The following is a 26,251-nucleotide window of genomic DNA, read 5'->3' as shown; positions in this document are numbered from 1 at the left end:
TAGTGAGCATTGCTCACAGTATCTTTTGTTTCATGTTTGCATTTATTCCAGTTTTCTATGTACCATTGAATATGTGATCCCTCTTCATTCCCATTGCAAATTACATGTTTTATATGCAAAGTTCCTTTACTTGAAGCTATATTTGCCGTATTCAAAAAGCATGTATTTCATACCAAGCTATATAAGTTATACACTTTCTGCAAATTATGCAATTTAACTCAATCAGATTAAAAAGCAATCAAGCAAAAGTGATATTTACAGTTCGTTATCTTCATTTGTTATCTATATTTTTTTTTCATTCTTGAAATTATATCTAATTATCAAAACTGAAAAGGGATAGTCAGAGAGAGAGAGAGAGAGAGAGAGAGAGAGAGAGAGAGAGAGAGAGAGAGGGGGGGGGGGAGGGAGAGAGAGAGGGGGGTTGAGAAATTCAAAAGAAATATAATAACTCAAATAATTGTTTGTGTCACATTCTCATCGGGTTTGGTATCCGAAGTTCAACTTTCGATTTGAGATAGTTTGATCATGTGACTGATTGAATACAAAGGTAAACAATCTGCCTTGCGGAATAAAGAGGTAAGTTGTCAGCTGCATTGTGTCAATTTGCATGTGTATCATGTTATTTTTTATTTCATACAGGAAACATCAATGATATATATTAATTTTTTCAACTAGTTTTGCATAATGTTATCAGGCAGGTCAGTGTAACCGCATTACACAGCCTATTACATTATAATGATATATAATAATATTAATTAATATATAATATTAATCATTGTATAATGATATGTTCCAACTTTAATTCAACAGTTCTTTGAATTTATGTACATGATTTTTTTTTTTAATTGTAGTTTAATTTAAGGTTTATTTAATTTAATTTATCAAACTTTGAATTGTTTTTCAAAAGAATTAATATTGTTCATGAATATTCAATGTCTACATCATCGTTCATGTATGTGCGTGTACATGTAATGTATATATTATTTGGGATATTTTTCATGTTTCACTGTAAAATGAATGAAGGGACCTATTATATATATCTATCTATCTATCTATATATATATATATATATACATATATATATATCCAAATTGTTTTTTTAAATCACAGTGTCAGGTATAAGATATTAAAAGAAATAGAATAAACAGTACACAAAGTTAAAATTTTAACTTTGTGAACTGTTTATTCTATTTCTTTTAATATATATATATATATATATATATATATATATATATAATGATTCTATTTTATTTATTATAGGATTAAACATTCTTTTTGAAGAATTTATCGATGTGTAAACTCCGGACATTTTACTCACAAACTTAAGATAAAAGTATGGAATCCGGATAGGGCCACATAGTTCACTATCGCACCATCGAGGTTTGGGTCGATGGTGCGATGGCGCGATAATGCGATGACGATGGCGCGATGATGCGATGACGATGACGTGATGGTGCGATAGCGCGATAACGATGGTAAGATGGCGCGATAATGCGATAACGATGGTGCGATAGTGCGATGGAGCAATACTACGATGACGCGATGGTACGATGGCGATGATGCGATAACGCGATACCATTATGCCATCGGTATCGCGTTATCACATCATCGCCATCGTACCATAGCGTCATCGTAGTATCGCTCCATCGCACTATCGTTATCACATTATCGCGCCATCTTACCATCGTTATCGCGCTATCGCACCATCGAGTCATCGTCATCGCATCATCGCGCCATCGTCATCACATTATCGCGCCATCGCACCATCGACCCAAACCTCGATGGTGCGATGGTGCGATAGTGAACTAAATGGCCCTATCCGGATTCCATACTTTTATCTTAAGTTTGTGAGTAAAATGTCCGGAGTTTACACATCGATAAATTCTTCAAAAAGAATGTTTGATTCTTATAATTCCAATTCATTCACTTTATTAACAATTGCAAAAAATTGAATAGTTTCCCCGCACTATGTTATTTGTTTTCAGGCGTGTATGAATACATCGCGTTTTCGGATTTATTGATGTATAAACTCTTGTACAGCTTTATTTTTGTCCAATCAGAACAATTGTATATAATAAATAACATTGGAATTATATTACTTTATTTTAGAGATTGACAGGTTACATTTTTAATATATGATAAATTCATGTTTTGTATAATTGACGGTACTGTTGGCAGATATTAATATATACTGTTATATATAGGAAAGTGTCATTGATTCATTGATAATCTGTCAGAAGGAAATATGCTTTCTGTATAGAATTTTGAAAAATCTTACCTTATCTAATGATCTCCTTGTTTTTAAATTAAAAGAATGTTTGTGAAGAGAACAGAGACTGGTTAAGAAAACTCCCACAGCCATGGAATTTTCTCTGAGAAACTGGGTTAGTTACTACAAATTGTGAAAAGGCAGTCTTCTTGCATGTTAATGACTCTTTTTGGTGTCAAAGTAATTGCTCAGTCAGACTATCTCCCTGTATATCATTCCCTCTACTTGTCCATATGTTCAGTCATTTTGAATCTTTAGCTTGCTGGGACAAATGTTCAGAGAGCAACATTCAATTACTGATATATATACTTGTTTTTCAAGTACATGTCATTGGCATTCATAGACAGCAGGGTTGAAGTAATTGAATTTATAATTCAAATTCTAATTTGGAGAACTTTTTTTAATGAGGGGAAGGTGTTCATATTTCACATATGTTACAATATCAAATACTTGTTTCAAATGTGACTTTGAAATTGACATAAGAATGTATCAGGGCCTATATAAAAATTATCCTTCCTTTATAAAAAATATCCTTGTCTATGTCTTTTGAACTATAAAAGAAATGGTTTTGATATTAAAGGGACTGATTGACAATTTTCCCCAAAATTTTCTTTTTCACTTTTAATGATCAGAATCTATTGTTTAATGTGTTTAAAAGAGTTCACATAAAAATTAAGGTTATACATTATCACAGAAGCTCATTTTAGAGAGTTTATTATTTGTTTTGTAAACAAAGATTGCATTATGTTATTGTTTGCGAAATTTTTTAAAGAAATGGATATCAATCTAAGTTTATTATATCTTTCGCATTTCAAGCATTTTTGGGGTAAAATTTGCGACAATGCAAAATTAAGATGCTTTGTATTACAAAATCAATATTTCTCTTGTTTGTTTGTATACATAAAAAGACAGTCTTTGTTTACATAACACAGATTTAAGGCTAAAATTTTGCTTTTATTCTTGCATTCAGAAACTCAAAATTTTGGCTGTCAACATTAAATGAGTTATATCTTTTTATGTTTACCATCAAAAATGAAAAATATTTTCATCAAAAATCGTGAACCAGTCCCTTTAAACAATTACATCTATATATTGTTTAACCATCACATTAACTCCAGGGTAAACTGTTAAATGGACATAGAACTTTAAACAGTCTTTTCAATATCTTAATTCATTAATCTGACTTTGTGAACTTGCTCTCTGCCTCAGAATAAATATGAGATACTGATCATTATAATAATGCTATGATGATTTTCTAATTTTCAGATTGGACTTTTCCTTCTCGGTTCGATCAACAATCTACCTTATGTCATTGTCACCTCTGCAGCTAAAACAATTGCAGACAGGTCTGTAATGTATACGTTATAACCTCACTCCATTCTGATGAAAATGATGCAAAACAACGTGGTTAACAGATAAAGGAATGCACATTATCATACATGTATCATATATTAATATTTCGGTGACTTTGTAGTTGAGATTAGTATTGCTCTTGTACCATGATTTATTTTTACTATTATCTGTTGTAGTTTTAACAAACGGAATGATGTAGGGGTAGTTTTTGGGGCCAATGTAGCTCTGTCTGTGATAGTCAAAGGTAAAAGTGATATGAATATTTTAGGAATATTTAGAATTGATATATTTTGTGTAGAGGAACTGTCTGGTGTAAATTTGTACACTAATGTGAAATATGGCTCTACATTGGCAGGGTGTTATACAACCAGCAGTGCTAAATGTGCATTCCATCACAATATTTGATAAAAAGAAGAAATGAATACAAGAAATTGTGTGTTTTTCATACACTGCTAAAATGTGCCCCGGCCTAAAACCCCATAATTAGAAGGTCACCTACAATTTTTCTGAAAATGATTTACTTTAGAGACACAATTTACGCCAGACAGAGTTTGACGAGACACACTTGTGAATAGTTTCTAAAACATCTGATGCCATTAAGTGTAATGGCACTAAAGCTTAGCTTAGCACTTAACAAAATGAAAATAAGCTAACATTTAAAGTATATGAAATGCATATTATATATTGCATATATATTTGTAAGTTATGCAACTAAAGCTGTTCTAACAGGACTGGGATACCTCTAACCAAGGGGTGGGGGATGCTGCCCCCTTTGAAAAGTGTTAAGCACTATAAAATCAAATAGCGTACTTGAAAACAGAATTTAACTCATAATTTTCATTATCAGTATGTTATTTTGGACATTTCATTTTACCACACATGCATTCACACACACACACAGAGCGAGAGAGAGAGAGAGATGGAGAGAGAGAGAGAGAGAGAGAGAGAGAGAGAGAGAGAGAGAGAGAGAGAGAGAGCATGTTACTGAGTGTGAATTAAGGTTATAGGAAACAGACCTGATTCCAGTATGCCCTTGTATAACTAATGATACCCCTGTCGTCTATGATAGACTGTACTGTTTGTAGGACACTCTTGTTTTGAATTCTTCATGTAATTTCAAACAATCTACATTCTTCAATCTAGCAATCAATGGCTTGTTTTTACTGAAAGTGTCATACCGGATCAGATATGTGGTGAATGCTGTGCTGATGATCATAGGTGAGTGATAGAATGTTGTCTAGTGTACATATGTACATGTTACTGTGATGTCAGATTAGATATCAGAGCACTGTACATATCAATGTGATGTAAAATTAGATATCAGTGTACTGTACATGTTACTGTGATGTCAGATTAGATATCAGTAGACTGTATATATCAATGTGATGTCAAATTAGATATCAGTGTACTGTACATGTTACTGTGATGTTAGATTAGATATCAGTGCACTGTACATGTTACTGTGATATCAGATTAGATATCAGTCCACTGTATACATGTTACTGTGATGTCAGATTAGATATCAGTACACTGTACATGTTACTGTGATATCAGATTAGATATCAGTGTACTGTACATGTTACTGTGATGTCAGATTAGATATCAGTACACTGTACATGTTACTGTGATGTCAGATTAGATATCAGTACACTGTACATGTTACTGTGATGTCAGATTAGATATCAGTACACTGTACATGTTACTGTGATGTCAGATTAGATATCAGTGCACTGTACATGTTACTGTGATGTCAGATTAGATATCAGTACACTGTATATATCAATGTGATGTCAAATTAGATATCAGTACACTGTACATGTTACTGTGATGTCAGATTATATATCAGTCCACTGTACATGTTACTGTGATATCAGATTAGATATCAGTCCACTGTATACATGTTACTGTGATGTCAGATTAGATATCAGTACACTGTACATGTTACTGTGATGTCAAATTAGATATCAGTGCACTGTACATGTTACTGTGATGTAAAATTAGATATCAGTACACTGTACATGTTACTGTGATGTCAAATTAGATATCAGTACACTGTACATGTTACTGTGATGTCAGATTAGATATCAGTGCACTGTACATGTTACTGTGATGTCAGATTAGTTATCAGTACACTGTACATGTTACTGTGATGTCAGAGTAGATATCAGTGTACTGTATATGTTACTGTGATGTAAAATTAGATATCAGTACACTGTACATGTTACTGTGATGTCAGATTAGATATCAGTACACTGTATATATCAATGTGATGTCAAATTAGATATCAGTACACTGTACATGTTACTGTGATGTCAGATTATATATCAGTACACTGTACATGTTACTGTGATATCAGATTAGATATCAGTCCACTGTATACATGTTACTGTGATGTCAGATTAGATATCAGTACACTGTACATGTTACTGTGATGTCAAATTAGATATCAGTGCACTGTACATGTTACTGTGATGTAAAATTAGATATCAGTACACTGTACATGTTACTGTGATGTAAAATTAGATATCAGTACACTGTACATGTTACTGTGATGTCAGATTAGATATCAGTGCACTGTACATGTTACTGTGATGTCAGATTAGTTATCAGTACACTGTACATGTTACTGTGATGTCAGAGTAGATATCAGTGTACTGTACATGTTACTGTGATGTCAAATTAGATATCAGTACACTGTACATGTTACTGTGATGTCAAATTAGATATCAGTGCACTGTACATGTTACTGTGATGTAAAATTAGATATCAGTACACTGTACATGTTACTGTGATGTCAAATTAGATATCAGTGCACTGTACATGTTACTGTGATGTCAGATTAGATATCAGTACACTGTACATGTTACTGTGATGTCAGATTAGATATCAGTGCACTGTACATGTTACTGTGATGTCAGATTAGATATCAGTTTATTGTACATGTTACTGTGATGTCAAATTAGATGTCAGTGTACTGTACATGTTACTGTGATGTCAGATTAGATATCAGTACACTGTACATATCAATGTGATGTAAAATTAGATATCAGTGTACTGTTCATGTTACTGTGATGTCAGATTAGATATCAGTGCACTGTACATGTTACTGTGATGTCAGATTAGATATCAGTGTACTGTATATATCAATGTGATGTAAAATTAGATATCAGTACACTGTACATGTTACTGTGATGTCAGATTAGATATCAGTTTATTGTACATGTTACTGTGATGTCAAATTAGATATCAGTGCATGGTACATGTTACTGTGATGTCAGATTAGATATCAGTGTACTGTTCATGTTACTGTGATGTCAAATTAGATATCAGTGTACTGTACATGTTACTGTGATGTCAGATTAGATATCAGTGCACTGTACATGTTACTGTGATGTCAGATTAGATATCAGTACACTGTACATGTTACTGTGATGTCAGGTTAGATATCAGTTTATTGTACATGTTACTGTGATGTCAAATTAGATATCAGTGCATGGTACATGTTACTGTGATGTCAAATTAGATATCAGTACACTGTACATGTTACTGTGATGTCAGATTAGATATCAGTACACTGTACATGTTACTGTGATGTCAGATTAGATATCAGTACACTGTACATGTTACTGTGATGTCAGATTAGATATCAGTACACTGTACATGTTACTGTGATGTCAGATTAGATATCAGAGCACTGTACATAGCAATGTGATGTAAAATTAGATATCAGTACACTGTACATGTTACTGTGATGTCAGATTAGATATCAGTACATTGTACATGTTACTGTGATGTCAGGTTAGATATCAGTTTATTGTACATGTTACTGTGATGTCAAATTAGATATCAGTGCATGGTACATGTTACTGTGATGTCAAATTAGATATCAGTACACTGTACATGTTACTGTGATGTCAGATTAGATATCAGTACACTGTACATGTTACTGTGATGTCAGATTAGATATCAGTACACTGTACATGTTACTGTGATGTCAGATTAGATATCAGAGCACTGTACATAGCAATGTGATGTAAAATTAGATATCAGTACACTGTACATGTTACTGTGATGTCAGATTAGATATCAGTGCACTGTACATGTTACTGTGATGTCAGATTAGATATCAGCGATGTAGGGCATGTTCTGTTTCTGATTGATTATGAGTATGAAATGTTACTTTACAATTTTTCCTTGTCAGTTTTGCATTTCCTTCAATTGTGATAAAATTCAAATTATTTGATTGTTTTATTAGTATACAACCAAAGAATTTGTTTTGTAAAAGCAATTGTGTCCTGTTTCTATGATATAATACCAGTGTTGGGCAACAGTATATGTACATGTTGATAAAGTGGAGGGAAACAATTTTAAAACTAGAAATCAAAGCTGAATAATCATTTATTACACGTACTTTAATGTCTACAAAACAGTATTTATTATGAAAAAATGGCAGCTTTTCATATATAAATGTCCTTCAATGACATCTCAATCTGAGTATTAATAAAACTTCCTAATGATGTAAGAGATTTGGGTTTCATTGTATCATTTTAATTTTCAGGCTTGATAGGTGTTGCCTTTGCATTCGACTTCTGGTTTGCAATTGTCTGCATTGTAAGTATCTGAATATAACTAGGTGTTGGAAAAAATGTTTTGAATAAAAAGAATTTAAAATTTTTCTTTTACAGTATCAATTCACATGTAGTCTACGCCCCACCCCTTCTCCCCTCCCTCTTCCTTCCCTTCATCTTTCCTTCCTTTTTGCCCCTTCCTCCTCCATTCCTCTTCCCTTCCTCCTCCCTTCCTCTTCCCTCCCTCTGCCTTACCCTTTTCCTCCTCCATTCCTCTTCCCTCCCTCCTCCCTTCCTCTTCCCTCCCTCTGCCCTACCCTTTTCCTCCTCCCTTCCTGTTCCTTCCTCTCTGTTGTTTTCTTTCCCCTTTAATATTTTTGAAAGGAAAATTCTTCAAAGAACTCTCAGAATATTTTGATATTAAGTAATATTAAAAATGAAAAACATTTTTCTATTCAGGTGATTGTGGGTTCTTCAGCAGCATTTGGCGAAAAGTAAGTGAGACAGCAATGATTGTTGCATAATTAAATATTTGTTTTTTATCTTTATCTAATTGGTGATATTATTTCTTGATAACCAAGTTTTGTGCAATAGTAAATATTATTTTAGTTAAACAGATAAAGTTTGATAAGATAAAAATGAAAGTCCAGACTTTTACTTCCTTTTTAAGGACATGCACAACAAAAACATTTACATACATTAAATATTTTCTCAACACACACATATACAGAGAGAGAGAGAACGTGAATTACAATAAACTAAACACAGGTTGCAGTAGTCTAGTGGTTAGAGCAATTTCTTGGTAACTTGGTTTCGGTTCAATTCTCCTCTATCCCCGCACCACGTCAAATTCTACATGTAACACAGTTAGCAGCTGTTCCTCTGCAACAGAAGTGAAAGTCATGGGTTTTTCAGATATCATCTTAAAAACGGAGGTATGTGTCTTGGTAGACTTTGGCACATTAAAAATCCTCATTGCTAAGGCCATTAGGTCAAAATTTGTGGCACTTCACATAAAGCTGGTGACATCTTTACACAAGTGAAAACTTCAAATGGGACGGAAAAGAATATTGACGTAGATACTCCAGAACGTAGATAATGAGCTGGTTTTTCAGTACTATTCACTGTTTTTCGGAATTATTTTGCTACATGCTTATAGACAATGAGCTGAATTTTGATGTCTCTTTATATTGATGACTTGCAGATCAAGTTCGAATTTCATGCTGATTGACCTACTTTCACTAAAATTATTGTCCTTAGACTTTGACAATTTTCGATCATTAACTGTTTTCTGAACCCTTTTTCTTCATGCTTCTATACAGATTTACATGTTCTATAAATCATCAATATTTAATGTCATTTTATTGTCACCTTGGTCATTGTAATCTTCAATGAATGCAGTGTTCTATACAATATCTCTAATTAGTCAATGTGTAATTTTTTTTGCATCTCAAGAACATCGTTAGTGTATATTAGTACATGTATTTTAGTAATTAGCATCTTCATTGTTAGTGTATATTAGTACATGTATTTTAGTAATTAGCATCTTAATTCATTCTAGAACATCGTTAGTGTATATTAGTACATGTATTTTAGTAATTAGCATCTTCATCGTTAGTGTATATTAGTACATGTATTTTAGTAATTAGCATCTTCATCGTTAGTGTATATTAGTACATGTATTTTAGTAATTAGCATCTTCATCGTTAGTGTATATTAGTACATGTATTTTAGTAATTAGCATCTTAATTCATTCTAGAACATCGTTAGTGTATATTAGTACATGTATTTTAGTAATTAGCATCTTCATCGTTAGTGTATATTAGTACATATATTTTAGTAATTAGCATCTTCATCGTTAGTGTATATTAGTACATGTATTTTAGTAATTAGCATCTTAATTCATTCTAAGGACCACCTTACACTATCATACCCTTAAAAACGTAATTCTCTTCGTGACTGATTCAAAAAAAAAGAAAACCACCATTTTGGTATTCTTTTTTAGCTCACCTGAGCTGAAAGCTCAAGTGAGCTTTTCTGTTCAGATCACCTGTTGTCCATCTGTCTGTCTGTAAACTTTTCACATTTTTGACTTCTTCTCCAGAACCACAAGTCCAATTTCGAACAAACTTGGCAAAAAGCATTCTTAGTTGAAGGGCTTTTAAGATTATTCAAATGAAGTGCCATGCCCTCTTCAAAGGGGAGATAATCACAAAAATGCAAAATAGGATGGGGTCATTTAAAAATCTTCTCAAGAACCACAAGACCAGAAGAGCTGAAATTCATATGAAAGCTTCCTGATATATTGCAGATTCAAGTTTGTTAAAAACCATGACCCACAGGGGTATGGTGGGGCCACAATAGGGGATAAAAGACTTGCATGCGAATATATAGGAAAAATCTTTGAAAATTCTCTCAAGAAGCACTGGGCCAGGAAAGTACAAATTTACATGACATCTTCCTGACATAGTGCAGATTCAAGTTTGTAAACATCATGACCCCCGGGGGTAGGATGGGGCCACAATAGGGGATCAAATTTACATGAGAATATATAGGGAAAATCTTTAAAAATCTTCCTCTGAAGAACCACTGAGTCAGAAAGTTAATATTTACATAAAAACTTCCTGACATAGTGCAGAAAATCATTGCCCCCAGGGTTAGGTTGGGGCCACAATAGGAGATCAAAGTTTTACATACAAATATATAGGGAAAATCTTTAAAAATCTTCTTAAGAACCATTGGGCCAGAAAACTTTACATTTAAATGAAAACTTCCTGACATAGTGCAGATTTAAGTTTGTTAACATCACGGCCCCCAGGGGTAGGATGGGGCCACAATTGTGGATCAAAGTTTTACATACAAACATATAGGGGAAATCTTTAAGAATCTTCTTCTCAAGAACCACTGGATCAGAAGAGTTTACATTTACATGAAATTTTCCTGACATAGTGCAGATTCAAGTTTGTAAAAATCATGCCCCCTGGGGGTAGGTTGGGGCCCCAATAGGAATCAAAGTTTTACATTGCAAATATGTAGGGAAAATCTTTAAATAAGGGTCAAGATGACTCAGGTCAGCGATGTGGCCCATGGGCCTCTCGTTATTGTTTTATTTGCACCCATGTTAATTTCACATTCGTGGACACTATTTTCGCCTCGTAATAACGAAAAGTTGAAAAGAAGGCAAAATACAGATTTTCCCGTTATTTTGCTATCTGATTTTCTAGGAATTCAATATGAAATTTGCTGTGTTTTCGATATTTATTAATTACATTTACAAAAAGGAAACAACTAAAATTAAATTCTAGTTCTTATGTACTTGTATTCTACTGAAGAAATCTTCTTCTTTTTTAGGTCACCTGAATCATTCAGGTGACCTATTGCTATCTGTTTTTGTCCGTTGTCGTTCGTCGTGCGTCAACATTTGAACATTTTCAGCTTCTTCTCTGAAACCCCTGAACCAATTTCAACCAATTTTGGCATATAGCATCTGTGGGTGGAGGGGAACAAAAATTGTGAAATTCGTGGTCCCTGCCCCCCTGGGGCCTGAGGGGTGGGGCAAAAACCATCAAAATGGGTGTAATTTTAAAAAATCTTCTTCTTTACTCCTGGACATCAAGAAGCCAAACTGTGGGTATAATTATAATGAGTGTTGAGCCCTCTACCAAAATTGTGAAATTCATGGCCCCTGGGGCAGGGGTTCTTGTGTTAGGGTGGGGCTCTATTGGTCATATAGTGAAAATGTAGAAATTCTTTGAAAATCTTCTTCTCTGTCTCTAGGTATTAAGTAGACAAACTAATAGCATGGTAATGATGAGCAAGGATGCCTCTTTAAAAATTGTGAAATTCATGGCCCCTGGATCAGGGGTTCTGGTGTGTTAGGGTGGGGCTCTATTGGTCATATAGTGAAAATGTAGAAATTCTTTGAAAATCTTCTTCTCTGTCTCTGGGTATTAAGTAGACAAACTAATAGCATGGTAATGATGAGCAAGGATGCCTCTTTCAAAATTGTGAAATTCATGGCCCCTGGATCAGGGGTTCTGGTGCTAGGGTGGGGCTCTATAAGTCATATAGTGAAAATGCATTATTTCTTTGAAAATCTTCTTCTCTGTCCTTGGGTATTAAGTAGACAAACCAATAGCATGGTTATGATGAGCAAGGATGCCTCTTTCAAGATTGTGAAATTCATGGCCCCTGGGTCAGGGGTTCTGGTATTAGGGTGGGGCCCTATTGATCATATAGTGAAAATGCATTTTATTTCTTTGAAAATCTTCTCCTCTGCTGCTGGGTATTAAGTAGACAAACTAATAGTATGATAATGATGATCAAGGATGCTTCTTTCAAAACTGAAATTCATGGCCCCTGGGTCAGGGGTTCTGGTGCAAAGGCGGGGCTGATTGATTATATAGTGAAAATGCAATATTTCTTTGAAAATCTTCTGTTTTTGTCTGTCATCGTTCGTCGTGCGTTAACATTTGAACATTTTCAGCTTCTTCTCTGAAACCCCTGAACCAATTTCAACCAATTTTGGCATATAGCATCTGTGGGTGGAGGGGAACAAAAATTGTGAAATTCGTGGTCCCTGCCCCCCTGGGGCCTGAGGGGTGGGGCAAAAACCATCAAAATGAGTGTAATTTTAAAAAAACTGGTTCCTTTCGGAGAAGATGACCATTGTAGCTAATAAAATCACAAAGACAAGGGTAAACTGAATAATAGGAATATATACAACTACTCAATACTTTAAGAACCCTTTGCTTGACAGACATGAAATTATTATGTATATTGGTTTTATCTAAGGAGTAAATAACCGTTTTCTTTATGATGTCTCAGACCTAGGTTTTTTAAAAAGGATTATTGATTGAACATAAAAATGACACATGTACTTCATGACCACATAGCTATTCAATGTTTCTTCCATCCAAAAGTAAAATTCTTATATTTAAACACAAACCTAATTCAAACATTGGAAGGTTGTTACATGATACTCAGGTGACCTATAAGGCCCCTGGGCCTCTTGTTTGTAAATGTTATACCAGGCATGTTGAATTAGAGGTTGGGGTGGGCAGGTGCCCTGATCTCTCCCCTTTTTACAATTTACTTTTCCCGTTATTTTTACATACAAATCTCATATTTCTACATGCAAAGTTCGATTGATTTTATTTGTATGTTTTGATATTAATAGACAAAGGATAACTTCCAAGTTCTCCTTAAATAAAATAATGAGGAGTATTTTGATTTAATTTAAGTATATATTTACAGTATCGAGTGTGTAACTTTTCGATTAGGGAAGTGTTCGAAAAACCCCAAATTTCACAACTATACAATAATTCTGTCAAAGAGGTCAAGTTAACATTTGATTGATGAGTTATTTTGCTTACATTTTTTAGCACATCAAACATTGCTCTAGTTTCTTTGTCATATTGATATTTTATATTACTGGTAGATGAGCCGTATACCAAGATACTTGAATTCATCAACGATTTCAATAGTCAGATACTTCTATTTTCTATTTCAGCGTTGCTCTGGGCTACCTTCGTCTATTTCCCAGCAAGAGTGTCAATGCTTGGTCAAGCGGAACGGGAATGGCAGGGATCTTAGGATCTGCGATATACATAATTTTTGGTAAGAAATATAATTAGAAAACAGCAGATTAATAGTCAAAGTAAAAAAATCTGTTCTTGGGATAGATGGCGTTGAACAATTATAACTCAGTGGTAAACGATAGAATTGGTCAATCGTTTCTGTAGCTTTGAATTTTTTTTGTTTAAGGTTGTTCTATAGGAGAGAGCAATAATACCTCACAACTGAAAACATTGACCAAGTGAGTACTATGAATTCATAATTGTGGGACAAATCGAATCGTTGCCACGATTTATGTTATTACGGCATTTTAATTTTAGTGACTTTTATCGTCTAATTGAACATGGTGGTTTTGGGGGTAGCTTTTCAATCTCGTGTGATATATGTATCGAGACGCCAACACTTTGAACCAATTCAAAACAAATTATTCCTACTGCAGGTGCTAATTTTTACGACTACGCGAAATAATGGTTGCTACGGATTCATCATGTCACATGGTTGTTTCTCTCAAAATAATGTTAGTCCACAAATGATTACATCCACAAGTATTACTGATAGACACGCACTGTACCAACAACAGCATCGTACCTTATCACGTATTATACTTACTATCAATATTACTGACTAGACACGCACTGTACCGACAACAGCATTGTACCTTATCACGTATTATACTTACTATCAATATTACTGATAGATACGCACTGTACCAACAACAGCATTGTACCTTATCACGTATTATACTTACTATCAATATTACTGATAGATACGCACTGTACCAACAACAGCATTGTACCTTATCACGTATTATACTTACTATCAATATTACTGATAGATACGCACTGTACCAACAACAGCATCGTACCTTATCACGTATTATACTTACTATCAATATTACTGACTAGACACGCACTGTACCGACAACAGCATTGTACCTTATCACGTATTAGACTTACTATCAATATTACTGACTAGACACGCACTGTACCAACAACAGCATTGTACCTTATCACGTATTATACTTACTATCAATATTATTGATAGATACGCATTTCTGCTGACGATACCGGCAGTGTGCCTTATCGCATATTATACTTACTATCAATATTACTGATAGATACGCATTTCTGCTGACAATACCGGCAGCACTACCTTATCGCGTATCATAATTATATTTACCAATATTACTGATAGATACGCATTTCTGCTGACGATACCGGCAGCAGTACCTTATCGCGTATCATAATTATATTTACCAATATTACTGATAGATACGCATTTATGCTGACGATACCGGCAGCAGTACCTTATCGCGTATCATAATTATATTTACCAATATTACTGATAGATACGCATTTCTCCTGACGTTACCGGCAGTAGCAGTGTACCTTATTGCGTATTTCGTTGTCATCAAAGTTCCCCAACAAGACGATACTTCCCGTCAAAAAGATACATCAGTTCAGAAATCCCGGTCTGAGGCGGAAAAGCCACTCCTGTGTGACGCTGATGAAGGTAGGGCAAATAGTTTAATTGGTACGTGTCTGTAGATATTTTTAGCTCACCTGAGCTAAAAGCTCAAGTGAGCTTTTCTGATCACCCGTAGTCCGGCGTCCATCCGTCTGTAAAATTTTAACATTTTTGACTTCTTCTCAAAAACCACTGGGCCAATTTCAACCAAAGTTGGCACAAAGCATTCTTAGGTAAAGGGAATTCTAAATTATTAAAATTAAGGGCCAGGCCACCTTCCAAGGGGAGATAATCAAAAAAAGGTAAAAATAGAGTAGGGTCATTAAAAAATCTTTTTCTCAAGAACCACAGAGCCAGAAAAGCTGAGATTTATATGAAAGCTTCCTGATATAGTGCAGATTCTAAATTCTAAAAACCATGGCCCCCGGGGGTCGGATGTGGCCACAATAGGGGATCAAAGTTTTACATACAAATATATAGGAAACATCTTTAAAAATCATCTTCTCAAGAACCACTGAGCCAGAAAAGCTGAGATTTATATGAAAGCTTTTTGATATAGTGCAGATTCAGGTTTGTTAAAATCATGGTCCCCGGGGGTCGGATGGGGCCACAAGGGGGATCAAAGTTTTACATACAAATATATAGGGAAAATCTTTAAAAATCTTCTTCTCAAGAACCACTGAGCCAGAAAAGCTGAGATTTATATGAAAGCTTTTGATATAGTGCAGATTCAGGTTTGTTAAAATCATGGTCCCCGGGGGTCGGATGGGGCCACAAGGGGGATCAAAGTTTTACATACAAATATATAGGGAAAATCTTTAAAAATCTTCTTCTCAAGAACCACTAAGCCAGAAAAGCTGATATTTACATGAAAGCTTTCTGACATAATGCAAATTCAAGTTTGTTAAAATCCTGGCCTCCGGGGGTTGGATGGGGCCACAATAGGGGATCAAAGTTTTACATACAAATATATAGGGACAATCTTTAAAAATCTTCTTCTCAAGAACCACTGAGCCAGAAAAGCTGATATTTACATGAAAGCTTCCTAACATAGTGCAGAGTTAAGTTTGTTCAAATCATGGCCCCCGGGGGTCGGATGGAGCCACAATAGGGGATCAAAGTTTTACATACAAATATATAGGGAAAATCTTTAAAAATCTTCTCAAGAACCACTGAGCCAGAAAAGCTGATATTTACATGAAAGCTTTCTGACATAGTGCAGATTCAATTTTGTTCAAATCATGGCCCCTGGGGGTATGATGGGGCCACAAGGGGGGGGTCAAAGTTTTACATACAAATATATAGGGAAAATCTTTAAATATCTTCTTCTCAAGAACCATTGGGCCAAAGAAGTTCACATTTACATGAGAGCTTTCTGACATAGTGTAGATTCAAGTTTGCAAAAACCATGGCCTCCAGGGGTAGGTTGGGGCCATAATAGGGACTACGGTTTTACATGCAAATATATATGGAAAGTCTTCTGATATGGACCAATGTGACTCAGGTGAGCGATGTGGCCCATGGGCCTCTTGTTACACATTCTCCACACATGTACCTCCATTCTGAATTAGTTTTACTGAACAAGATGTTTTCTGTTAGAAATTGCAAAGATCAAAAGAATGCCGCGGTCATTATTCTGCGATTTAACTTCATACATAATAACTGATTATGAGGAAAATTGATACACATTTCACTTGCACTTCTTATTTTCCTAATACAACAATAAAGTCGATAACTTATGATTCAAGTTTTTAATCATAAAAATTAATCAATATATGTTTCAAAACTAATTCATAAATGACTGAAGAATATTGATCAATTGTCTGTATTCCGAGATCGGTACACATCAGTGGCGGATTTAAGGGGGGGACAGCAGCCGCTCCTAAAATTTTCAAATTTAAGGTAAATCGTGGTATCTTGTTTAGAAAAATGTACTAAACGATGTAAGAAGCAATAATTTCTTCCACTCCCGGAGAAATAAATGACAAAATCTTTTGATTTCTTGAATTACCTTATTGGGAGAACTTATTTTTTCCAAAAATCCTTAAATTTGCGTCATTTTATTAATTTCACCTTATAAAAAATTATAGAAAATAGTACCAATGACTAAATAGGAGACTTGTTTCAAGCCCTATAAAGTCTGTAAAATCCAGGAGCTTCCGGGGGCGGGGGGGGGGGGGGGGGAGGGGGTGCTAAAGGTGGCCCGCCTCATAAAATGGCGCCCCCCGTAACCGCAATTCCTGGATCCGCCCCTGCACATATAACCAAACATGGCGATGCATAGACAAGTTAATCCTCTTCCACGTATCTGAATGTATAGTTTTCTGGGATTCTGTATTCAAAGCAGTTGATATAATCCGTCAACATCAATCTATATGCTTGGAACTATTTTTCAAAATAGATCTAGTATACCTCTCAGTCTCACATTTTTCGTCAAAAACAAAACAAAACGTGTAGGCCTAGTCCGTTTCATAAACTACCATGGCGTCACGAAGTGATCTAATTCGTAGCTGTATCTAAACAATGGGCTGATATTTCTGAGCCGTTGTAGAATTTTTCGTGGTTGATACAGGAAGGCATAAGAACCTTGTGAGCACTCCTTTTGTTCATATGTTGAAATGTGTAATATATGTCGTATTTTAAGAAATTAATTTGAAACTCGATAGTCTTTTACAATAGGTGAGTTCTGTATTGTATACATGTGTTGCAGAAAGTATCGAGATTGTACCACAGGAATCCCTCTTAAGACGGCTACGTAGGTGCTGGAGGCTCGTTTGGTGGATGTCTTTTAATGTGAGTTTTGATTTACTGGGTACCTAATATTTTATAAGAAAATTCAATATCTTGTCAAATTAGAGTCCCGTGGGGATCCGGGTTAGAATAGGTCCTCAGTACCCCGTGCTTGTCATAGAAGGCAACTAAATGGGGCGGTCCTTCGGATGAGACCGCAAAAACCGAGGCCCCGTGTCACAGCAGGTGTGGCACGATAAAGATCCCTCCCTGCTCAAAGGCCATAAGCGCCGAGCATAGGCTGAAATTTTGCAGCCCTTCACCGTCAGTGGTGACGTCTCCATATGAGTGAAATATTCTCAAGAGTGACGTTAAACAATATTCAATCAATCAATCAAGTTAGAGTCCTGCATTGAAGATGTTAGTGCCCTACAATTATGACCACTTCTGTTTGTTCATCTTGCTATGTAACCATTTGTCTGTCACACGTTTCTGACTCCAGGGCGGGACCAAACTTGGTATATATAGTGTATATGTGTAAAACATTCATATAATATCTTCCTTAATGCTATTGATACTAAATTGAAAATAAAAAGATATTTAGAAGGAGTAGGTAGTCCTTTACCAAATTGTAAATTTTGTGATCCCACTGGGTAAGGGTTTGATTTCAAAGTGGAGCAAAAATAATTATAGTGATTGTTTTATGATTTGGGAAAATAAAACTTCTTTAAGTTTGCTGATACGGTATAAAACCTAAATGCAGATTTAGAAAGAAAAAAAAGGGGGTGTATTGATATGTGAATTTCGCAATCCCGGGGTTTTGACTCTAGAACAGGTCCAACTTCGTCATATCGTGTTAATGTTACATGTGTCATATCATATAAAGTCTTTCATCAGGAGAGGCGCTTTCAGGGTCATATAGATTTTAAAAACACACCTTCTTTTATAGTGATTAGAATTTTGCTTAGATATGTAGAACATGATTTTTTAACGTCATAATCTTATTGTAATGAAGTTGAATCATCGTATATTTTGGATAATTTTATACTAATACACAGGCGTCGTATGTTGCATAGGAATACTTGGTTGCTACAATACTTTAACTAGTATTATTCAGAAAATGAAGACTTTGATTGCATGTGTAGCAGTGTTCTAGGAACTAAAGACTTTAACAAGTTGTACTTGGAAAAAGGAAAATAATTTTAGGAAGTTGTTTTCAAGGAAATGAAAACAATAACAATAACAAACGTAGTTGTAATCAAATTAAGTGATCGATGTGGCCCATGGTCCTCTTGTTATTTAACAAAAACTTGTTTGTATTTTTGCGTCAGTTGTAGTAAATCGATTTCAACAGGGTACTTTTCAATGAATTGCATACGCGATGACATAACAATTAATGTGGTATATTTTCTATATCAGCTGTGCGTGGTCTACATGTTTGAGTATGTTGCACAAGGCTGTGCTGCAAAAGTGCGACCAAAATCTGAATACAATAAAGGCTGCCCCGAATTGTATGCATCCCTGTCATTTTGCTATCAAGTAAGTGAGACTTGTATGCTATAGATATTTATTTTTAATCAGTCTATCATATGCCTTATTTTTAGCTCTATACAATATATACTACTCAAAATTTGATAAGGATCATAGATATTTTTCTGTTTAAAAAATTGATAACTACATAACTGGCAATATTGTGTCTAAGTGAAATCAAAAACGTCTTCAACAAACTTGCACGTGCATTTCATGCCATGGGAAATGCGTTTCTCATCACAGTTTATGCTTTTGCTACCATTGCGCGATTTTCACTCAGGCATCGGTGTCTGATTCTTTCTAAAATTTCAAACTCACTTGAGTGTTTACTCTACGTTTATCAACACAATGTCCCCTCAACGTGTAAGGCGTCGCCTGACGACAGAACAACTGGGCAGATGTATTGGAATGCTTGACGCTGGCTATTCACAACGTGACGTTGCAAATGCACTAAACGTCAGCCAGAGCGTTGTATACAGGGCCTGGAACCGACAGCAAACTTTTGGTACAGCAGCACACCGACATGGGGGTGGTGTTCAGAGGTCGACAACCCAACGCCAAGACCATGTTGTGGCTCTTCAGGCACGACGCCATCCCTTCTGGACAGCAACCAGCCTACGTAACGACCTCCTGAACGCCTCGGGGGTGAATGTGTCCACTCAGACGATACGGAATCGGCTTCACAGTGCAGGTCTCAACTCGAGAAGGGCATGTGTTCGAGTCCCTCTGACTGTTTGACACCGGCGGGAGCGATTGGACTGGGCTGAAGATCATGTCACTTGGACACAGAACGATTGGGTTCAAGTTCTGTTCACCGATGAGTCCAGGTATTGTTTGGACTTTACAGACAGGAGGCACCGAGTGTGACGACGACAACGTGAACGTTTCCATGATGCCAACATCATTGAACATGACCGTTATGGTGGTGGTTCCATCATGGTCTGGGGTGGAATCAGCAGGGATGGAAGAACAGATCTTCATGTCCTGAAGAGAGGAACAATGACGGGGGTGTGGTACCGGGATGAGATCCTCGATGTTTACGTCAGACCCTACGCTGGTGCTTTTGGCCCTGAGTTCATCCTGATGGATGATAACGCCCTTCCTCATCGCGCCAGGGTGGTGGAGTAGTACCTTCAGCAGGAGACAATTGTCCGTATGGACTGGCCAGCGCGCTCACCGGACTTGAACCCGATTGAGCATGTATGGAACATGCTGCAGGTTGCCCTTTCACGCCGTACAGCACAACCCACGACTTTGGCAGAGCTCGGAAACGCCCTCGTGGAAGAGTGGAACAACCTTCCCATTGGAAACATCCGGGTGCTTATTGACAGCATGGCTCGACGTTGTCAATCCGTCATTGATGCAAGGGGAGGTCATACCCGGTATTGACACTTCATCGACTAAGTGTAATAATGGACTATCCCCAAAAACTGTGTAATTTTTTCTCTGGTTTGCTGTTAACTTTTTGTAATGAAATGCCTTTTGGTGTTGTTATCATATTTCAAGCATTCCGTATTGATAAAAGTTCATGCCGTTCATGAATTTTCATTCATAACCTGAGTAAACACGTTTCTGAGTCAAATTTATGTCTTTTGTTATGTTAGTGGTAAATTACACACATATAACCTAGTGATCCTTATCAAATTTTGAGTAGTATATATTGGCAAATATCTATTTAAGGAACGTTCGTTCCTGTGTTATCAGCTGTTAATTGTTTTGATGCCTCTTGTTTTCACGCTGGGGTTCGTTCCTCTGTTATCAGCTGTTAATTGTTTTGATGCCTCTTGTTTTCAGGCTGGGGTTCGTTCCTCTGTTATCAGCTGTTAATTGTTCTGATGCCTCTTGTTTTCAGGCTGGGGTTCGTTCCTCTGTTATCAGCTGTTAATTGTTCTGATGCCTCTTGTTTTCAGGCTGGGATTCGTTCCTGTGTTTTCAGGCTGGGGTTCGTTCCTATGTTATCAGGTGTTACATTGTTTTGATGCCTCTTGTTTTCAGGCTGGGGTATTTGTGTCGAGATCATCAGTGCAATTATTCCAAATTAAAAGAGTGGAAGTACTTTCATTTCTACAACTTCTGAATATGATTTTATGGGTATTTGATGTCCATGTAAGTACATGTATAAAGCTTTTTCTAAATACAGAAGATATATCTATTTGAAACTACACTAAATTCTTCAAAATAAGAATATCGGATGTATTCTCTTTTCCAGTATAAATTCATACCCGTGTATCTTTTACCCGCGTTGATGATATATGTGGGCTTGTTGGGCGGGGCATCTTACGTCAACATCTTTTATCTACTCCTACATGAAGAGAAGTACCCAGAGGAGGACAGGGAATTCTGTATAAACATCACCTCACTCTTCATCACTGGAGGTAAAAAAAAAAAATATCATTTTTATCAAATCGTTATCTGATCTTTACAAAGATATGTAACTCTTGTTTTCATCAATAAGTAGTTCTATGGATAATGGAAATAAGACTTGAGACATGGTTAATTGTACAAGTTTATATTAATGTATGCGGAATTCCAGTCATTTTAAAATGCAGTTTACATTAACATTTGATGACTTGAATTGAAGAGTACATGCAAGGCATACAAAAAGTGATCTAAATCTTTATACATATAAACAGAAAGAGTCGTGCTAAAGCGAAATCCCCTGTTTATTAGAGTTACCTATCTTTATGAATAGAAAATAAATTATATTCTGTAGCTGTCACGTGATGGAATCGTGATGGAGTTCATTAGAAGTACAATAGAAGTCATGAAGTGTTTCTGTGATCTATTTCTTCATTATATATTTGCATATTTTTTTCAACCGGTATTTTACTCAGCTTTAGATTAATGTCACATGTGGTCCCTATACCGTGTGTCATTACAAAATGCATGGCGTTATCCAGAAAATAACCACATGTGAAACGAAATGTAAATACACTTATTGTTTTCTAGTATCTGAAACACATACAATACATACACACACACACATACATATATATAGCTTGTTCTGGGTATAGTCAGTTTTTAAATCGAGGTAAGCTACTGACAAACAAGTTGATGGTACAGGGATTTCAACAGTCTCGATTGAAGTCAGCATTTCGCAAATTCTATGGTCGTTATAACGATCTAGTTCGTCAATACAACCTCGCATTGGGTCAAATGCTGTCTGACGTGTTTCATACCGATTGTTAAGCCGTTCTTGGCACACTGATTTTGACTGCGGATAACTCCGTTTACCTGATCAGGATATAGGGCTCACGGCGGGTGTGACCGGTCAACAGGGGATGCTTACTCCTCCTAGGCACCTGATCCCACCTCTGGTGTGTCCGGGGGTCCGTGTTTGCCCAACTATCTATTTTGTATTGCTTGTGGGAGTTATGAGATTGATCACTGTTCGTTATCTTCACCTTGCATATATATATATATATATATATATATACACACACACACACACAACCATCCAAAGCTTTAGTTATTGTGCCGTCTTGTCATCTGTTATCAGTCTTTCCGGAATTGTGTTATTTATATATTTATTTAGGAATAGGCACATAATATAAATACAAGACAACATCACAGAGGAGCACATAGTTAAAACAAAAGTCGTTGTTAAATACATAAGATAAAAGGGTAAACTTTAACAGCTATTTGACTTTAAGAGCACAGTGAATAAATTAATGTATATGTCTATGCCAAGGATAACCCATGAAAGCCATATGGCTTAATTCCAATGGGGTCCTTCTGGTCTTATAATATGACATACACAATATATTATTATTAAAATAACAAAATAATGCGAACAAGAAAGATATTGAAAGACTTTAATTTGAAACATATAAGAATACTATTAAATATCTTGCATTTCAACAGTGCTGAGTATTGAAAATTGTTGGAATAAATAACAACTGTAATAACTATGTATGAACAACACAATGTGGATCAATAATACAAGAAGTCACTATCTGCCATTTTCTTCATTTCATTGAGTAAATGTTTTTTTAACTGCAGATTTGAATGAAAATTTATTGTTTATACACTTTATTTGATCAGGGAGAGAATTTCAGTCCTTGATGCCGTTAAAATAAAAAGTTTCTGATTCCACTTCTCAACCCTTGGTAAAAAGAAATTAAGCTTAATTGATCTAGTTGATCTCGATGAACAATTTCTTCTAAAATTATTTTTCAAATAATCTGGACATTTTTCATGAAAAATATTAAAGACTTGATTCAGTCGAAGCTGTTTTACTCTATTGCTAATGTTCAAATACCTCAGCTTTATCCGAATTTGTTTAGATAGGTTCCTGGGTTACTTACCTTTTATTACTTCCACGAGTAAACACGCTACAATTTAGCTGTTGTATTTTTTGTGTTTACTCTGTCCGCCCACAGTGTAAGTGTTTTATCTATTTCATGATTCATTTTATGAATGATTTCACAGTCGGTGCATATTTAACTGTTTATGGATGCATTTGATTCCTGACATCATGCGGGAAAAATTTTTGTATGGAAAGCAATTAGTGTCATCACAATATTATCACTTTTTTATGTTGATGTGGTTTATTGGTAAATCTTGTGTACAAATTAGAGATACCAAATTCTATTTTGAAGATTTATTCACCTTAATCATTATCTGTGTATATATTTGAGTATTTTTGAGATTATTCATTGTAATCAAGAACTTGTCTACTTTATTTTCAGCTTTTTACCAATTCACATCACTCACTTCATCATCATAGTGTAATGTCATCTTGGAATCATATTGCCAAAATAAACGTCCATTTACACATACATGTTGATTTATGGAGTGACAATATTTATGGTTAGCTGTCCTGCATTGGAGGCAGCACAGCTATGCATTTTAAATATATCCATCAAATATTTCAATAACTTATCATAAGATACTGTAACATTTCTATGACCCTCCAAAAGAAAAGAAGACTGGTGATTCCAGTAGTCACCTTTTTGGGCTGTCTTTATTTGTTGATATATATATATATAATTTTTTTTTACCAGGTGACTTGGATCAATGTTACTAATCTGTTTGAAAATGCAATATGAATATGAGATCCTACAGCCTACAAAATGTATGCAAAACATGACGTTATTGTCACTGATGTATATTCTTATACCCGTATTGTAATTTTTTTGCAGGTATAATTCTAGGAACTGGATTAGAAACTGCTCTTTTCAACAGTGTGTTAAAAGCCGATTGAAAGATGAAATCCCAAGCAATTTCAGCGTTGCTCTTCCTGATAAAGAAATCGATTACATGAAATTTCATCTCCTGGACCATTATCAGCATGCATCACTCATAAACCACACACAAGGTTACCCAGTCGCCTACAATGTGCGTCCTGAGGCCAGTTTTAAATAATCGTTAATTTCATCTCTCATTCTATCGATATACATGCTCAATTGTCAAATACTCTTATATCCCTACATTTTGTCTTTGAACATGCATTAGAGAAAGGAATTATTTTATCAATGTATATTTGAATAATTCTTCTTATTTCTGGTAAAAAAAAAATTATTTTAAATTTCTTCAAAATATGCATATTTTCCCAATCATTAAAGGTTGTACTCCATGCAAACTTTAGGTGTACACATGTACCAGTTGCCAGGTAATATTGATTTCGCAAAATGTTATATTGTTTATCATATACTATCACTGAAGATGAAGTCTACGTATTCTTCAGTATAACAAAAAAATCATTTATCTATATTTTTTTTTCCATCTAAGTTATTATTTACTCCAAAATGTTAATGAATATACCTCTCAATGACAGATGCTTGTGATGAAGTGATGTCTAAACGTACACTAGTGATGTCTAAATGTATACATGTAGTGTACTAGTGGTGTCTAAACAACTAGAAAGAGGTTTCAAACTCTTAAGAAAAGAAACGACTTCTGTTGAGATATGCTTCTCGCTACATTTTAGCGCTCAGGAATGTATCTGTTTACGAGATTACTGTGATTTCATAGCACTGTGATATCTAAAATCAAAAATGAAGGTTTTAAAAATCAGGATTGGGTTGTTTTGATTTTCCTGAAATGCTTAAACTAATGAGTGAAAGAGGCTGCTAATTCCGGAAATGGAATGAAATACTCAAACTAATGAGTCCAAAAAAAAGAGGGGGGGGGGGGGGGGGAGAGAGAAACACTGCTAATTCCGTATTGGGAGTTTGTCGGAGTGCTAAGTTTTTCTTATTTGGCGACAGATTTCAAATTACCTAAGTAATAATCACCTAATTTGAATTCGTGTATATTTATGCACAGTGCCTGAAGTATGGATACTACTTAAAAGTAGTATCCATACTCCAGGTGCCTGTGTATTTATGTAGTAGATATTGATAAATCAGTAAATTTACAACCGCCATTTTTTTTCTTTTTCGCAATACATGAAAAGTCAAAATTGAAGTGAACAGAAAGCAGGGTTTTATTAATACATTCACACCACTTTTACATCATCACCATGAGGAAACAAGAAAAACATACATTTATATGCACATCAATTGTATACATCCAGCAATGCGATATAGGGAGGTAATTAAAATTTTATCAAGACTCAGTTACAGAATATAGCAAGCTATCAAAAAGTTTATCAAGTTTCCAAGTAAAATTAAGATTAGTCAAAAAGTATTTCCCATTTATCCTATCTCTTTCTGAATAGATATTAAAAATTGTTAGATCCAATCTTCAACTCATAGCAAAATATGTTTGACCACCGACCAAAAACATTTAAGAAAGCTAAAAAATAGTTTCT

At 35.2% G+C, this 26,251-nt stretch overlaps 1 protein-coding gene across 1 annotated transcript; it reads left to right on the top strand.

The window, feature by feature from the left end:
* Positions 1 to 478: 478 nt before the first annotated feature.
* On the top strand, positions 479 to 25,512 carry LOC125645969 (battenin-like). The gene is made up of 15 exons (XM_048872024.2): positions 479 to 576; positions 2,314 to 2,384; positions 3,536 to 3,615; positions 3,799 to 3,866; positions 4,766 to 4,840; positions 8,181 to 8,233; positions 8,650 to 8,684; positions 13,703 to 13,809; positions 13,957 to 14,008; positions 15,116 to 15,279; positions 17,945 to 18,027; positions 19,384 to 19,503; positions 21,490 to 21,600; positions 21,704 to 21,869; positions 24,639 to 25,512. The coding sequence occupies exons 2-15, from the start codon at positions 2,361 to 2,363 to the stop codon at positions 24,698 to 24,700; spliced, it is 1,200 nt and encodes a 399-aa protein (XP_048727981.2). The 5' UTR covers positions 479 to 576; positions 2,314 to 2,360; the 3' UTR covers positions 24,701 to 25,512.
* Positions 25,513 to 26,251: the final 739 nt, after the last annotated feature.

Source organism: Ostrea edulis, chromosome 6 (assembly GCF_947568905.1).
Source record: "Ostrea edulis chromosome 6, xbOstEdul1.1, whole genome shotgun sequence".
NCBI lineage: Eukaryota > Metazoa > Mollusca > Bivalvia > Ostreida > Ostreidae > Ostrea > Ostrea edulis.
The sequence above is the reverse complement of the archived record's forward strand: the minus strand, read 5'-3'. Positions and strand labels throughout refer to the sequence as shown.